The sequence below is a fragment of the Myotis yumanensis genome, unplaced genomic scaffold (genome assembly GCF_028538775.1).
Source record: "Myotis yumanensis isolate MYYU_CA2020_CCGP unplaced genomic scaffold, mMyoYum1.0.hap1 SCAF_8, whole genome shotgun sequence".
NCBI classification, from domain to species: Eukaryota; Metazoa; Chordata; class Mammalia; order Chiroptera; family Vespertilionidae; genus Myotis; species Myotis yumanensis.
Genome location: NW_027223759.1, coordinates 47,233,641 through 47,251,290, shown reverse-complemented (window position 1 = coordinate 47,251,290; position 17,650 = coordinate 47,233,641). Strand labels below are relative to the sequence as shown.

The 17,650-nt window shown below is 38.9% G+C and overlaps 1 protein-coding gene across 1 annotated transcript in view; it reads right to left on the bottom strand.

Moving 5' to 3' along the window:
* Positions 1-17,650, bottom strand: part of LRP2 (LDL receptor related protein 2) — a 213,557-nt gene that overhangs the window by 86,061 nt on the left and 109,846 nt on the right. Inside the window, exons 29-34 of the mRNA XM_070423495.1 lie at positions 16,478-16,706; positions 14,956-15,133; positions 12,060-12,188; positions 8,685-8,851; positions 7,575-7,718; positions 3,467-3,576 (exon numbers count right to left, since the gene is read on the bottom strand). Coding sequence (XP_070279596.1) covers positions 3,467-3,576; positions 7,575-7,718; positions 8,685-8,851; positions 12,060-12,188; positions 14,956-15,133; positions 16,478-16,706 — 957 coding nt within the window. The remainder of the gene's footprint in view (positions 1-3,466; positions 3,577-7,574; positions 7,719-8,684; positions 8,852-12,059; positions 12,189-14,955; positions 15,134-16,477; positions 16,707-17,650) is intronic.

Below are 17,650 nucleotides of genomic sequence, written 5' to 3'. Positions count from 1 at the left end.
TCTCCAAATCACCATCTATCACAAGGCCATCTACTTTCTTATCTAATCTGATTCCTTTTATGAAAAATGCAAAATAGTAGAAGAAAAAAATGATACTTTTCTGAGAATGGAATCCCATTGGCATGCTGATATCAGGATATACAACTTTTCCCTACCTTTCCATTTCACAATGAACTAGACTCAGTACATTCACATGAACCCCAATCACCACAGAGAATTGCCAAGTCCATGATATATGAAAATTTATCAAAATATATGAAGGGCTGGTTTCCACTGAAGACACACTTCTAGAATTGAATCCAAACTTTAATTTCTTTCTATCTCTTCTGCTATAGCCACAATAGACAATCCTCTTCACACTTTTCTCACAAGTCCTTAACCTTCTTAATTCCAATCACCTTTATTTGCATACATCTTCCACTACCAATCCATAATCATCCCATGAACCTCATCATCAAGTCTAAACTTCTCTCCCTCTAACTTCTCAAATTCTGAAATTCTCTGCTTTGACTCTCCCATCTCATCCCTGCTCCTATTTTATTTCTCCCATTGAAGCTTCTTTGCCCTTAAAACTTGTTTGAGCTCCCAAACCTCCAGTCCTTCTATGCCTGAACCTCATCTGCAACCATTTAAATAATATTCTTATTTATTCTCTTGATCTCCCATTGTGCCTACCTTGCTAAACACCAAACCTGCATTCCTGTCATTATTTCCTTTCTCCTTTCCCATTCCAGGTTATCAAAAGTTTGCTGAACAAAATTACAAAACTCTTGTGAATTCTGAGTTCACTAAAATTTAAGCTACCTAATCTTAGCTGAGAACAATCATCCCTAGTTCACTGTATCATGTCCCCCTTATCAATTCATTCAAAGTCATTTCTACTGTCATTCCTGGCCCATAATTTTCACTCTCAATTATTTCATCACTGATTTTTCATCTGCTCTTAAAAATATGCTCATGTTTCCCTATTCTAAAATTTTTTTCCTGTTACATTTTGACCTACACTTGTTCATCTTTTTCTAATTTTTCTTTTTTTCTAACTTTTCAATACCAAACTCCTAAAAGGAGTAGTTGCACTTCCTCACCATTCTTTCATTGTTTAGCTCCTTTATATTTCCAGTGAACATCCTCTCTCACATGTCACCAGCAACTCTATAATTGCCTCAACCCTTTATTAGTGATCATCCACAGAAATCATTTCTGCGGCACCTAATTCAATAACATAGGCTGTAACCTTCTGAAGATTTTTCTCTTTACTGAACATTCAAAACATTATATCCATGAGTTTCTATCCTGTTTCTTCTCCCAATTCCCCTGACAAAATCATTGCCTCCCAATCCAACTGGCCTTCTCTTAGTAATCTCAACATGGCCTCCCTTTTCTGCCCCTGCTCTTGACTTTCCTTCCTTCATAAAATGGAAGATATCTTCAAAGCCAACTTTACCAGGTAAAATTCTATGTATCTTTTAAGAGCAGTCCAAATAGAATCACCTCCATCAAGCTGAAAATTTCTCTCTGCAGAACTCTCATCCCAATTTTTTTTTGTCTCTCTTATGGCTCTTAATCATATATACATCTGAGTAATTGGTATTTAAGCACAGGACTTATCCAATTTACCAAGCTATAAATGCTTGAAGTTACTAAAGTTATAGATTATGCCTTTAATAATCTTTGTATATAACCCTGACCTTGACAGAGACTGCTTTCACTTGTCAAAATCAGTGTCTTCCTCTTCTTTATTGGTAAAAAGCTGGCTTCTTTGCAGTAGGCTGTTGCCATATGACTGAATTCTAGCAGAAGGAATGTGAGCAGAAGTAGTAGTATGTACTACTTGTAGTGTGGCCCATAAAAACTACCCAGCACATTCCTGAATGCTCTTCTTTTTACTGCTAAAAAGATTTCAACACCCAGGATGACCTTGACAGTCTCCAACTGAAGACCTGATCCGCCTGGGTCCCTGAATGACTGTATAGGCAGCGGTTCTCAACGTGTGGGTCGCGACCCCTTTGGGGGTCGAACGACCCTTTCACAGGGGTCACCTAAGACCATCGGAAAACACAAATATAATTACATATTGTTTTTGTGATTAATCATTATGCTTTAATTATGTTCAATTTGTAACAATGAAATTGGGGATCACTACAACATGAGGAACTGTATTAAAGGGTTGCGGCATTAGGAAGGTTGAGAACCACTGGAATAGAGTTTCTCCCACTTTCTACCCAAACTCCACTGCCCAAATGAAAGACAAATAAACTTCTCTTTTCTTTGAGCCATTATACATTTTGGAGTTTGTTTCAATAGTTAACTGATCCTACATAACAGACCACCCAATAATGGGAGTTTGATGAATAAAAATGTTTGATGAATGAAAAAGACATGTGTTTGAGTTTCAAAAGTAGAACTTTAAATCTAAGGTGGTCCTTCATCTAGAAATGATAACTGAAAATTAGGGCAAGTCAGCAATCATAGAATAGAATTTTTGCTTTTAGTAGTCTTTAAAATTGAGATTGATTTGCACATCATCCTTACTTGAAGCAGAGAGCTAATACAAATTACTTCTTCAGTTCCCTTCCCGGCCTGAGAATCTGCTGTCAAGCAGAAAATCAAAATACGTGTGGGATGTTTTAACTGTTTTTTTAAAAAGTCAATGTTTTTATTTATAATTTATTATTCTAGTTTCTAATACAGCATAAAATGAAATAATTAATCAAAGAGACCAGAGGACTCTAGTCCATATCACTAATTTCATCTTACCCTGTTCTCCCTGCCCCTGTCCTCTCCCACTCCAATCCTGACCAATCTTTCTGAAATACAGACTTGGTTCCATCACTTCCTTCCTCCAAATTCCCTGCTGGCTTCTTATTTCTCTAAAGAATCAAGTGCAACTCCTCAACATGACATGAAAGCTCTCCAAGATTTGTCCCCAAAAGACTTTATCTGCTGTATCTCCCATCTGGTGAACTGCCCCCTGCTCTAAGCCTCTAGCTCCAGCTCTTTGCACAAGCACTATAAATACCACCCCCACACTTCTGCACCTTCAATGCTCAGTTGGCTTCAAGTGCCACTCCCCAGTTGCAACCCACTCTCCACCTACTTAGAAGCCTTCTCTTCCTACAAGGTCTTTTTCAAATATCATCTGACCCCTTAAAGTTTTCCACATTCACTCACAATCAGAATGTATTGCTCATTCTTATAATTCTATTTTTAAATCCCTGAAATTCTTACTTATTTGGAATTAATTTTCAGTCCAATGTGGGTGAACAAAGAACAAAATATATATTATATCCTTCACATTAAATATCCCACAGAGCTATTTCTCTTCCTCACTGAGATCTATATTATTCAAATATTGGCATATGAAATCAGAAAATGTTCCTAGGTCTGAAATCTTCCATTTTATCAGATCATAACCTTTACAAGAATGGTGCTGTATAGAAGGCATGTGCCGTTTATTAACACTCACCCGTTAGCAGGATCAACAGTTATGCCAACTGGAAAACCAACTCCAAGAGCTGTCCCATCATTGGTAATCAATGTTTTCCTGTATCTGACATCTCCCCGGAGTGTCAAAACCTATAGCATAGAGTCACTTGTTAGAACTGAATTTCATAAGGGGAAAAAAAGAAAGCTGAGATGAAGGAGAACTTAAGACACAACGAATTCCAAAGCATGACTAGGGACAAATGGGAGGTTATGGAGGAGGTTCAGTAATTCCTAATTGCATTTCTGGGCTCAAAGAAAATCCGCTCAATAGAAAATGAGAGCAAGAAAAGTAAAATCACCTCTCAAATTCCTATTTTCAATTCACCTAAATTTCAGGAGGGGAAATGTATATGAAGAAAAGACAGACTCAAATGGGGGGGAAAGAAAGAAACTACAAAAACTGCCTTCAGAAAAAGGAAATTCTGAAAGACAAATGGGAATCCCACAGCTCTCATGCATCCCAGTAACCAGGCCATCGCACCCAGTAGCCCATCACTACAAACACAGTGTGAATTCATGCAGACTTAAAGGGAATTCTGTTCCAAGTTAACAGTCTGAGTTAAAATACAGGAGTTCAAATCCCTGCCCTGCCAACTCTGACTGTATGACCTGAGGCAAGTAAATTTATCTAAACTTGGTTTCTTTGTCATTTCAATGTGGATGACAATGGCACCTGGTACATAGAGCTCACAGGACAATGAGGTAACACACACAAGTGTGCTGGAACAAGTGTGTTTAATAAATGTTTCCTGTTTTTGTATTGGTCCACTTAATGGGCTAATCCTGTGAGGTAGATACCATTATGGCCATATTATTGAAAAAGAGGCCTAAAAGATTTAGTGTCTTACCCAATGTTATCTATTTTTAATTATTATTGCTATTATGTAATAATCACAACGCTAAAGAACCCTGACATCACAGAGAAATATGGATTACTGGACTAGAAGCAGTTTTTCTAGAAGCAAGGCTATTTTAATATGCACCTGAGATGGTCTGAGGGGAGAAACAAGTAGTAAATTAGAAAATGTCTGTTGATTTGCATGAAGGTGTTTCTATAAAATTGTTTTTCAGTGCAAATAGTTCTTTGTGTATCTGTGTTTATGTTTCTCTCTGTTGCTACATGTATTTCTCTCTCTCTTTCTCCCCCCACCCCGTCTCCAACACCCCCCCCCCAACACACACACACACACACACACTTCTCTCTCTCTTTCATACTTCTCTCTAAAATTTTCTCTTCTCTGATAACTTTCTTTTTCTACTAATTGGACTAAGATAATTTTTTCTCTTTTCAATTTGCCTCTTTCTACTATAATTTCTCTCCTTTTCCTAGGCCTACAGATGTCTTTATTTCAAAGGGAATTTCCTTCCTTGTTTTGTGGAATATGCCAAGCCATTCTGTCAGCTTCACTTTCCAGCTAAAAAATTGCTGTTAGTGAATGGGCTCACAGCTACCCCTAGTGGAAAACAGTTTCTCAAATGTTTCTCTTTTATCCTGAAATGGGAATCGAACCTGAATTACTCTTGTGCTGGAACAGATATTGTACAGGTAAACAATGAACACTATTCTTGTTTTCTTAAGCAAGCTAACTTTCTCCTGGAAGAGTCACAGTAGATATTACCAAAGGATAAAAATAATAAAAAGACTAGAAAGGCAATTTACCTTTGAATCATTATTGTCAGGGGTCTTTATGGATATTCTAAATATATTTGTGGCTTGAGGGAATTAGGGCACTGTCTTCATAGGCCACCTTAGTGTCATGAAGTACATTTCCTTATTGAGCTACTAACCCCATTTTACAGGTAAGGAAAGAGAGGCTCAGAGAAGATAAGTAATTTTCCCAAAGTCAAACAGCCTGTGAGGAAACACACTGCTCTCCCCAGTCACAAAATGCATCTTCATATCTCAGGTTTTGAACAGAGTGTTTTTCTCTATCTTGGCTGCCTCTTCCCTACTTCTTCATTTGACAGAAATAAATATTGGTCATCCTTTAAGACTCAACAATAACCTCTGCCCCCAACCACACAACACTTTATATTCACTGCTGGTACCGTACAGTACTTAACACACTGCAGCAAAGGTACTTATGTGTCTAGCACTCAGGTGTGTAAATTATTCAAAAGCAGGAAAAAAAATGTTTTGTTTATCTTTGAATGTCCAGACTAACCATGGGACTGGTCCATAGAAATCATTTACTTGTGTTTGTTGAATGAATGGGCAAGCAAGCCAGGCTCAAAGCAAGGCCTTTGGATTCCAGAGCAAATGATCTTTTCTCAGTACCTCACTGCATTGGGGAACAATTACAAACGTCAGGTTTATATGGATAAAGCAGCCTTACCCATACGGTTGTCAACTGGTACCTCTCATTCTACCTAACACTGATGGAGAAGACACATTTCCTGCTAAACTATCAGTCTAAAAGGGAAGGCCCCCATTAACAAGGCAAGAGAACAAGAGAGAGAATAAGAGCAGCTTGTCATTTGGAATTAAGACAGCTTTGCACTGAGTGGAGTCTAGAGAGATGTAAGTTCCACATTAAGGTTCTTGGGCTGTAAATTTTGCCCATGTTTTGATGGAAGGTGATATTTTCAGTTGACATTATGAAAAATATCTTCTGTCACTGACAAAGGGAGTTAAAATCGGGCCAATTGCTGGAGTTGTGATTTGTAACAGGGCAAAGTTAGAACACTTCCGAGTTAAGCCAAATTCTTAACGTCTATGGACTTCAGATTGTTATTTTAAAAACAATGGGCTTGCCCTTGCTGGTTTGGCACAGTGGATAGAGTGTCAGCTTGTGGATTGAAGGGTTCCGTGTTCGATTCCAGTCAAGGGCACATGCCCTGGTGGTGAGCTCAATCCCCAGTAGGGTGTGTGCAGGAGGCAGCCAATCAATGATTCTCTCTCATCATTGATGGTTCTATCTCTCTCTCCCTTCCTCTCTGAAATCTATAAAAATATATTTGTGGGGGAAAAAACAAACAATGAAGGGCTTGAAACAGATGACCCTCCAAGTTTCCCCTCATGTTAAGAGTTGATGATTCTACCCCGTTTAATAAATTCTGGGGGATTAATGTTTGTGCATATTGCGAATGCCCCGCTCAATGTAAATGGTTACTACACTTGCCTGCACTTGGGAATGTTGTGAAGATTAAATGAGATGATGTTTGTGGAAGCCCTTTGTAAATTGTAAAGCACTGGCTGACGTGAGCTCCTCCTATCTGCTGTAAATTAGCCACTTGGTTGCTGTATGCCTTCCTCATCTGCAGTATTTCTCTTTCTGAATGTTCCAAAGAGAACAACCTTACTAGCTGGTGCCTAATCCAGAGCAGTGATTGTCACTCTACTCAGCCCTGCTAATTGGCCCTCTCACAAGACCCTCCCTTTGCTTTGGGGATTTTCACTTTCAAAATTATTATAAATTAATAACACCCCCCCCCCCACACACACACACACACATACACACACATATACACGTTTCAACTTTGTCCCAGAGTGGAGAAAATCAATGCTAGTCAAGTTACTTCTGATCTATTTCATGTGATTTCATACCTACACCCCATCTAGAATTTCTTCTGGGAATTAGAGTAAAAAAGAACAGTTATCGCAGAGAGGAGAGTATCAAAGAAATCAGAATCAAGTTCCTACTTTCTGTTTCACTGTTAGAAAAACTATATTGGAGCCATAGAAAGATTTTCATCTTAGAACAGAGGTAACCTATAAATTAGGCTTACTACTAAAATAGCATTGAAGATTTGATGAGAAGAGATAATGAAAATTCCCTGCTATTATAATCTTTCTTTTATGCTGAATTCTTACAAAATTTTTATTTATTGTTTTTACAAAAATATCTCAAATCCTCCTAACAGGAACAAGTTAGCACTGATATTTAGGAGGAAACAAAATAGGTCAGTAAAAAGTTTCAAAAATTTATATTTAAGTTGGTTTTCCTCCTTAGCTTTGATACAAATATCTATTCGCTTTTGTTTCTGCTTAAAAATAATTTCAAAATTCCATGAAAGTATTTCCTGAGAATAGATTTTACATGAATCAGAAACTAGTGTTTGTGTACAGAGTATTATGGAATCATTACCTCAATTGACTGAGTTCCAGGATTGGTGTAATAAAGGTTTCTTGATATCCAGTCTAAGGCCAGGCTCATAGAAGAGCCCAAACTAGACAGAGGAACAAACACAGTCCTGTTGGTGCCATCTGTCTTCACTCTGTGAATTTCACCCTAGAAAGAAAGACATGGAGAAGTGAGCTGTTTCAAGGCCACATCTTCTCCATGAAAACACTTCCTTCACTGTGGCTACTGCCAGCTGCTATGTCTCTTTAAACTCCTCAGACTTGCAGAAAAGGCCAAGGTTCAGCACCATTGGATGGCCTCACTGTGTACAATGCTAATGCCAGCCACACTTTGAAAACACTGATTTTTAAGTGTGTCACGGGAATACACAAGGCTCACCATTCAGACTACCTCTGATACTGGCTACAGAGATTTATTTGTTAATTACCACGGGCCAGAGTCATAAAAATAAACCAAGTCACAGGTGAGAATCAGGAGGCCAGAAGTATGTTTTGCATAGTGGGGAGAATAGCAAACACATAATCTTCTCTCTCTCCTCATTTGTATTCTCTTTGCCCCTTCCCCACCCTAAAGGGTGAGGAGGGGGCACAATGGGAAAGTGATTGGAGAAGTTTTCTTTTTATCCTTGAGGCAAAGATTTGAATGAAGGCCCCAGCAGTCACAACAAATGCTTTCCTGGAATCCCCTAGGGAGTTCCTGCTTTTTGTCTTGAGTTGTGATCATTGTTATGTTAGTCTAATATCTTCTACAAGCTTAAAGCTCCTTAAGAACAATCTTTGTGACTGCTGCTTCTAGGCATGTATTCTGCAATTGGAACCAGCTAGTTCAGTGCAGGGCAAATGGTAAGCACTTAATAAGTACTTGCTGCATGAATAAAAAATGCCCAATAGCTTAAGTGTGCTTATTATTCTAAAGCTAAAGTGTTTTCTGATCTTTGCTCCAGGACACCCTCCCATTTATATCCCTCACTGAATCAAAAAATAATGTAGTGGTAATTTAGTATTTCTGGATCATTGCCCTTTTATCCACCCAGCAAACGTTTGCCTATAAGGAGGTATCAGTGCAGGCTCTGTGAGAACAAGTTACAGATTTTGAATGGTATTCAAAACTTACTGGATTCTCAACCCAATAGATGAATTCCTCTGTGTCATCAAACTCAACATCATAACCGTTCTGTATCCCTGATATAGGAACCATAGCATCATTGCTCTTCACCTCAGGATTAAGGGAGATTCCAAAAATTACACTGCGTCTTACAGTTATTAAGAAAGGTTGATCATCTGTGAAAATAGCAGAGTATCAGTCAAAATTATATCCCACTCTTCCCAGACACTTAGAGTAATGAAAGGCAGTGGATTGTTACCATTTTATGGAATAAAATATAATTGCAGTAATAAATACAATGCACAATATATATTATATCCCAAACGGCAGTGACTATGTCTGATTTACTCACTATTATGTCCCCAGAGTCTGGTATATAATAATTGCCTAATAAATATTTGTAACTAAAGGAATGATCACATAAATGAATAAATGTGTGTGCGCATAGGTGAATACATAAACAGTATCTTCTAAATACATAAACAGTATCTCTCAAAAAGTATCTGTACATTGAAACTTAAACATCCTCATAATATTTCACTCAAACTATCAGTTCACTTAGTCTCCTTAATACAATGAAGTACTTTTTCAAAGATAATCTTATCCTAGCTATAGTCCCCTTATTGAAAAAAAAAATCTAAATGAATGAAATTCAACAGTGGGTTTTGTTTTTATCACTAGAGGCTCGAAGCACAAAATTCATGCACTGGCGGGGGGTAGGGGGACGAGGGGGTGTCCCTCAGCCCAGCCTGCCCCCTCTCACAGTCCAGGAGCCCTCAGGGGATGTCCTACTAACTGACGGCTTAGGCCTGCTCCCTGTGAGCCTAAGCCGCAGTCTGGCCTCCCTCTGCGGGCTGATCAGGGGAAGGCACCACTCCCATCAGTGCCAGCTGCCAAGGTGCTTTCATCAACCCGGACTCCAGTCCCTTCACCACGAAAAAATGACAACTTTCTTTAGGCATTTTCAAGATGTCTCTTTCATAGGATATGACATTTCTTTCTTCCTTTTTTTTATCCTCACCTGAGGATATGTTTCCTTTGATTTTTAGAGAGCTTGGAAGAGAGAGGGAAAGACAGAGAGAAACATCAATGTGAGAGGGACATTTCAATTGATTGCCTCCTGCATGAGCCCTAACCTGGGCCACGGGCAGGGAGGAGCCTGCAACCTAGGTACATGCCCTTGACCAGGAATCTAACCCAAGGCCAGTTGGGTTTGCAGGCTGACACTCTAACCACTGAGCATGCTGGTCAGGGCCATCTGCTTTTTCCCTTAACCTTATCACATAAGCATTTCCAAAGATATGCCAGACACAGAGTAAACACTATTGTAAAGGCTATTGAATATGTAGGTCAACTAAAATGTTTTCATCTACAATTGTTAACAAGTTCTCTAAGCTTCTTGTTGAAAAAATGTGTAACTTTCAACACACATTGACACTTAGTTATCCAACTGGTACAGAGAAACCATTTGGGAAACTGAAAAATTTCCACCTCACTAAACTCAGCCCATGGTAAAACCACTAGTGGAATTTTTGTGAAACAACCAAAGGTACTATGTAGAGTTGACATTTATCAATCACCATCATATAGTAATACTGAGTACACCAATTCCCAATGCACAGTTCAAGAATCTGTGGTGAAAGAATGCTTTGTATCCAAAATGTCTATAGCCCAGTTTAATCTTCTGCTGAAAGACAATGAGGGCACACTAAATTAAACAATGTCAGCAAAGATTAGCTTCATAATAAGTCTGAAGAAAAATTGCAAATGCCAATCCCTTTGTAAGAACTACCAATAATTAAAATCTTTCATCAGGAAAGTATCATTGCAAAATATTACATGGAATAAGCCTACATCTGCATAACCTGTAAACACCATAAATTTCCTAGACTCGGCATGTATTTTCCATTTGAAAACTAAATCTCCCTCTAGATTAGGACTCCAGTTTCTCTTACTTTAGGAATTTTTTATCATTAAACATTCGGTTTGAACTTATGTACAGCCATTTTTATGAGTAGCAAAACACGTTCACTCCTCCTCACTGAGAAATGAAAGAAACTTGAATATATAACTCTTTAGATTTTTAAGCAAAGGCGAATGATTTTTTAAAATAATTTATTATAGCCCTAGCTTAGCTGGTTTGGCTCAGTGGACAGAGTGTCGGCCTGCGAACTGAAGGGTCCGGGGTTCCATTCCAGTCAAGTGCACATGCCCAGGTTGCGGGCTCCATCCCCAGTAGGGGGCATACAGGAGGCAGCCGATCAATGATTCTCATCTTTGATGTTTCTATTTCTCTCTCCTTCTCCCTTCCTCTCTGAAATCAATAAAAATGTATCTTTTAAATAGGTCAAGTGCAAATTCCAGAAGAAATCTCTTTTGTAGATTGACTACATCTTTTCCTTTCTTTCTTACTCCCTAAAGTACTTAATATAACCCTTCACATATTCTTCAATCAACCCAGTAAAATATCTAGGATTAGATAAAGATTAAATTGCTCAAATAATCACTTAAAATATTTCATACAGTGGAGACATATTTTTAGAGTGTCAGATAATAACAGTAAAGGTATTGAAACTGGAGTGGGAAAACCTAAGCTACAACACTCATGATTGGCTATTGGCTATGAGAATAAAAATGAGATCAAGATCCTGAAAAATGAAGCCATACAGTAATGTCAAGACAAGTACCATATAATTTCACTCATAGGTAGAATCTAATGAACTAAACAAGCAAAACAGAGACCGACATATAGATAGAGAGCAGGCTGACAGCTGTTGGGGATAGGGGTTGGGGGTTGTGTGGAGGAGTGAGTGGATTGAGAAAAAAAAGAGAAAACTCATGGACATAGACAGTGGCATAGTGATAGCTGGGGGGGATGGGCAATGGAGGGGGCACAGGGAGGATAAATAGGGATGGACACAGACTTGACTTGCGGTGGTGAACACACAATACAATGTACAGATGATGTGTTGTGGAACTGTGCACCTGAAACCTGTATAATTTTGTTAACCAGTGTCACCCCAATTAATTCAATAAAAAGAAAAGAAAAAGACAAGAAATTTTTTTTTTAAAAGAAGAATTTTGACTTAAGTGCAGAATTTGGAACTTTCCATTACCATAGCTTGTCTAACTGTAACCAGGTAAGAGAAAATGTGAGGCTAGGACTGTTGAATCACATGCACACATAATATTAGCTTTATATTCAGAAACTATATAACAACGGAGTACTCAATTAAGTCGCCCCATACACATACACTCCCCAGATACTGCTGAATCAAAGAGAATGCAGCACACACTCCATCAGCGAGTGGTTTACAGCTTACACTGCCTTGCACAGACTACGGCAAGGCCACCGTCAGGGCACACTTAAAGGGCATACTGTACCTCTCAGGCAAGTCACAGAATCATGAGAGAGACTCCATCCAGAGGGACAAGCACAGGAGTAAAGCTGTGGCCTCTTTGAGGAAAGCAGGCATAGGTGGCTGCAGGGGGCAGAGGCACAGGAATTTACATCTGCAATAGAAAGAGAAGTAAACATTGCTGAATGGGAAAAATCCCACATAGAAGTGTACAGAAGGAATGGGCAAAGAAAATGTGACATATTTATATATACACATACACAATGGAATATCATTCAGCCATAAAGAAAGGAAATCCTGCCATTTGCAACAACACGGGTGGACCTTGATGGCATTATGCTAAGTGAAATAAGATATATATCAGAAAAGATATATACTATATAATCTCACTTACATGTAAAATAAAAATAAATAAAAATGAACTCAGAGAAAACAGATTGGTGGTTGCCAGAATCAGAGGGTGGAGGTGAGTGAAATGGTGAAGGTGGTCAAAAGTATTAGCTTCCAGTGATAAGGCACATTAATTTTGAGGATGTAATACACAGCACGACGACTATAGTTAACAATACTGTACTGCATATTTGAAAATTGCTGAGAGTAGATCTTAAAAGTTTCATCACAAAAATGTTTTGGTAACTGTGTGTGCTGATGGATGTTCACTAACTTATTGTCGTAATCATTTCACAAGATATACATATTTCAAATCATGTTGTACAGCTAAAACTAATATATGTCAAATTATATCTCAATTTAAACAACTACATTTTTAAACGTGCTCTGTCACACTATTACTGTTCCCCAGAGGCCCCTAGTATTTGAAGACACAAGTACATGAAGTTACCTCTGTAAGTTTGGGTATTTTCCTTGACTCTTTTGGCCTTCCCTAACACCCAGCTTTCATCATAAAATTCATAAGAGGCAAAGAAGGAGCAGTGACTTGCCCAAGGTTACAGATCAATCCTGTCAATACCGGATTATGAACTAATAGCCACTGAGTAATCCTGAGCTTAGTATGGAAATATGATGCTAAATATTATTGTCTCCTTGCCTGACCTAAAAGAGACCTTTTCACATTAAATGAAATCAAGGTGTGTGTCCCTATGTGACCTTTACAATTACGCACAGTTGACCAAATTTGGTTACATAACAATCTTTTATTTTTCTAATGATGACATCTTTGTGTGTCTCTGCTCCTTGACAAGAGTGATCCTGTGTGTATCCCAAGCTCACTGGATGTTCTCCAGACCTTACATGTTCTCATTACATACCTTGTCAGATCTATTAATCCATTCATTCGCTCCAAAATGTTAAGCCTTCACTATATACCAAACACCATTCCACACACTGGGAATACTGTAAACATGGGACAGATATTCTAGCAAAGGAGGCAGAACTAAACTCATAAATTGTGTGATTTCAGGAGGTAGAAGAGAGTAAAAGGAGAATAAATGGTGACGAAAGGACACTTGACTTGGGGTGAACACACAATACAATATGCAGATGATATATTAGAGAATTATACACCTGAAATCTGTATAATTTTATTAAGCAATGTCACTCCCACTAAATTCATAATAAATAAATAAATAAATAAATAAATAAATAAATAATTGTGAGTGCCAAACCAGTGTGGTTCAGTGCTTGAGCATCGACCTAGGAACCAAGAGATCACAATTCAATTCCTGCTCAGGGCACATGCCCAGGTTTCAAGTTTCATCCCCAGTAGGGGGCATGAAGGAAGCAGCCGATCAATGACGTTTCTCTCTCATTGATGTTTCTATCTCTCTATCCCTCTCCCTCTCTCTCTAAAAATCAATAAATATATATTTTTTAAGTTAAAAATATAAATAAATAAATTGTATGATTTCAGAATATGAGGATAAAAAGCAAAATAACTATGAGAAGGGAAGGCTATTTTAGGGTGATTGAGAGCCAGCAGGAGCATTTAATAGAATCCTAAATGACATGAAGGAGCAACTGATGTGGAAATCTAGAGGAGAGATATTCCAGGCAGGGGGAAGAGCTAGTTCAAAAGTTCAGAGGTGGGGCCCGACCGGCATGGCTCAATGGTTGAACATTGACCTATGAACCAGGAGGTCACCGTTTGATTCCAGGTCAGGTTGTGGACTCAATTCCCAGTGTGGGTGTGCAGGAGTGCTCTCTCTTTCTCTCTCTCTCTCTCTCTCACTCGCTCTCTCTCCCTCTCCCTTCCTCTCTGAAACCAATAAAGATATTAAAAAAGAAAAAAATATATACAATGACTTAAAGATACCATCCCTGGGAGGCAGGTGGGCCTAAGGCAAGCATAAACTCTGCAAAAAGTTCAGAGGTGGGAAGTTGCCTGGTATGCTTCAGGACACAATGAAATGCAATGAAGTCCAATGTAAGTGGGAGAAGAGACCAGGGAGATAACAGGGGCCAGATTCTGAATGTGATGAGAATCCACTACAGAGTTATGAGGAGAGAAGATTGACTTATTCCTCCTCACACTACCAAAGTCAAATATTTAAATCACCTCTCCACCTACACCAGGCACTCCAGGAAGATGGGGTAGCCACAGCAGAGCACCTACAGGGCAATGGTGCCATAATAAATAAGTCCTAAAAATAGGTGGTAGTGATAAAAGGGACTGTGTATCTGGTCTATGCTGTATTTGTCAGCGGAGGAAATTGAGACTCAGAAAATTCACAGAAGCAGTAGCCAATTGCTAAATAAAATGATACAATTTAGACCTGCTGCTGTTACATACAAGATTTGAGTTTTCCATGGTAAATAAAAGTAATGGAAATGTTAGGACAAGGGTAGTTGGTAAAGTGGAAAGGAAAATTCATTGCATTTTACATTTCCAGAATAAGTGTTTTCCAAGCTATTTTCAGGCAGAGTGTTTCTCTCTCTCTCTCTCTCGATTGTCTCTCATTTACCATTCGGCTGTTTTGCAGGATGAACCGCAACAATCCCAAGAGGCTGGTGCACATTATAAATGACAATGGAATGTTGCCCTCCATGCCACTTGTTGGCTTGAGTGACCTGCTCAGTTGCTCGGTCGGTCCAGTACACCGAATCTTCAAAGACGGTCAGGGCATAGGGATGCCGCAGAATCTGCGAGGCAGAAGAGAACAATGAGATCTCGCCCAGAAATAAAAACCAAGGGGAACAAAGTAGAAAAGGATGCTGAATAGATGGTTTCCTTTAGCATGTAATCTATAGTAATAAAAGAGTAATATGCAAATCGACCAAACAGCAGAACGACCGTCCAGACGACCACGCTAAGACACGCACTGGCACCAGGCCAGCCAAGGCGGGTGTGATGTGATTAGTTGGGGGCCCACCATCGCCCCATGATTGCCCTGCAGAGGGAGGCCCAGGCCAGGGGCCGGGCGGGCGGTCAATGCGAAGGGGGGAGGGCTCCGCGATCGCCCCAAAGAGGGAGGCCCAGGCCACCCTCTGAGGGGCGATCGATCAGGGGCTCCGCGGAACCAGGGAACCAGAAGCAGAAGCGGGCAGTGCCAAGACAAGGCGGGTGTAGGCAGGGGGCAGGGCCAAAAGGCAGCCAGAGCCATGGCCACAAGGGCCCTGGCAGCCGGGGCTGCAAATGCCTACCCTTGCATGAATTTCATGCATCGGGCCTCTAGTTATTTAATAAAAACACAGGGAAGTCACTGTTCAAGAGACAGACCAAAATTATACTGCTTGACCTATCTCCCATTATACCACCCAAAATCCTTTCTCATGCATGTGTCATTTAGTCTTCATTTTTACTCTGGCAATTACACTGGGCACCCATTTATAAATGAAAGCAAAACTGAAGCACAGAAAGTGAAGAGCCGGGTCTGGGATCCCCACCACCCCATTATCATCTCTCCTTCACCAGTGCAATTCCCACCATCTTGTTCTGCCACTCACAGATATACATAAATCTGATAGAGCTTAGATGCATATTTTCTGAAGGTGGAGAGGCCCTCCCAGGGTCTCTTCAAGTCACAAAACTGTAAATAATGACAATCTTAAATAGAAGTCATTAATAGTTCTTTGGAAAAAAATACATTTTCTGTATTTTACCATAACTTGTGAGAATAAAATCCACAGAATTTCCTAAATAAAAATACAAAGCACATAACAGGCTATGATTAATTGAGAATGTAAATATAATTAAATTGTTACTATTTGTTTAACACTTTTTAAAGGTACAGAAGCAACAGATTAGCACCTACAGATCAACTAAATTACACAAGCAATCTGACCTTGAACTAAAATAAAAATACATATTTTCAGTTAGTAAAAAAAAAAAAAGATGGATTGGCCCTTATTCCTGTTAATATTCCCTGGATTGAGCATGCAATGTCTGTAACACAGAAATTAAGTTCTTCGTATTCTTGTTATTCTGTCTGCTTTCCACTCAGTCACTATTATAGTTTCCGGGTTTTTTCCTCAGTATCAACTTACCAAATCACTGGCTATCACCTGCCTCCGATGTTGTCCATCATAGTCACAAAAATCTAAGTAATCAAGATAGGCATCCAAGAAGTAGAGCAGTTTGTTGGGGTAGTCAATAGTTAAGCCATTGGGCCATAAAATCTTGTCTTGGACAATAACAGTGCGCGAACTGCCGTCCATGCTGGCTCGCTCAATACGAGGGTGATGGCCCCAGTCAGACCAGAACATCAGGTGTTCACTGTGAAAAGAAACTAGTTACCAATCGGACAGGACATATTTCAACACAGAAAAATAACCGTCATCTCAAGTAACAGGACATCAAATATACACTCTACTTAAAATAACTCATTTCCAGTTCAGAATATATGCTCAGAGCTTATTCTTTCCTCTGAGCATTGCAAAGGAAAACTGTAAATATGATGCAACCACAAGCCACATAGCTGTTTTTTATAATGTTCATAAAACATGCCGTACATTATGACTCTGAAATGTCTCAATGCCGATTCATGTTTCTGTACAATCCAAAAATATTGGATCTAGAAAAATCCATCTGTCCTTGACTTTCTACCCTGTCATGTTTAAAAGGGTCAATTTATTTCTCATCAGAGATTCATCATAAATTTCACTGGAGTTGAATCTCTGCAATATCTAGAAGTCTGTATCACACTGAACATAATTTGCCCAACTCGTCATCCTGCACACAAGAATCTAAGTTAGAGAATCTAAGCAAATTCAAGAGAGGAGGCCTGCAGAGGTTTCTAAGCATGTGGGAGAATTTCTTTTTCTTCCCTTTAGGAATAACAGGAAAAAATTTTCTCCCTTGTATTACATAAAAGGGAACTCTAGAAAATAGCATGAAACCAAAGCAGAAAAATCTGGCTTTTATTATTTTTTTTTTTTAATGAAACCATGAGGTATCAAAGTTATAGCAAGCTGGCCCATCTACGGCATGTTACTGTATACATTCATTAGAAACTTAATTATATAATTCTACAACAACCATGTCAATAATTGTATTGCCAAGCTAATAAATCAATGCAGTCTGAAAGTGAACAATCAATTGCCCTTGTGTACTTTATGGCAAACACTATTAAAGATAAAGAAATGATAGCAACAACCAGTTGGATGCCTACCACTTCTATAGAGAAGTTTAAACAACAGGTTATTTTAAATTTTATAATA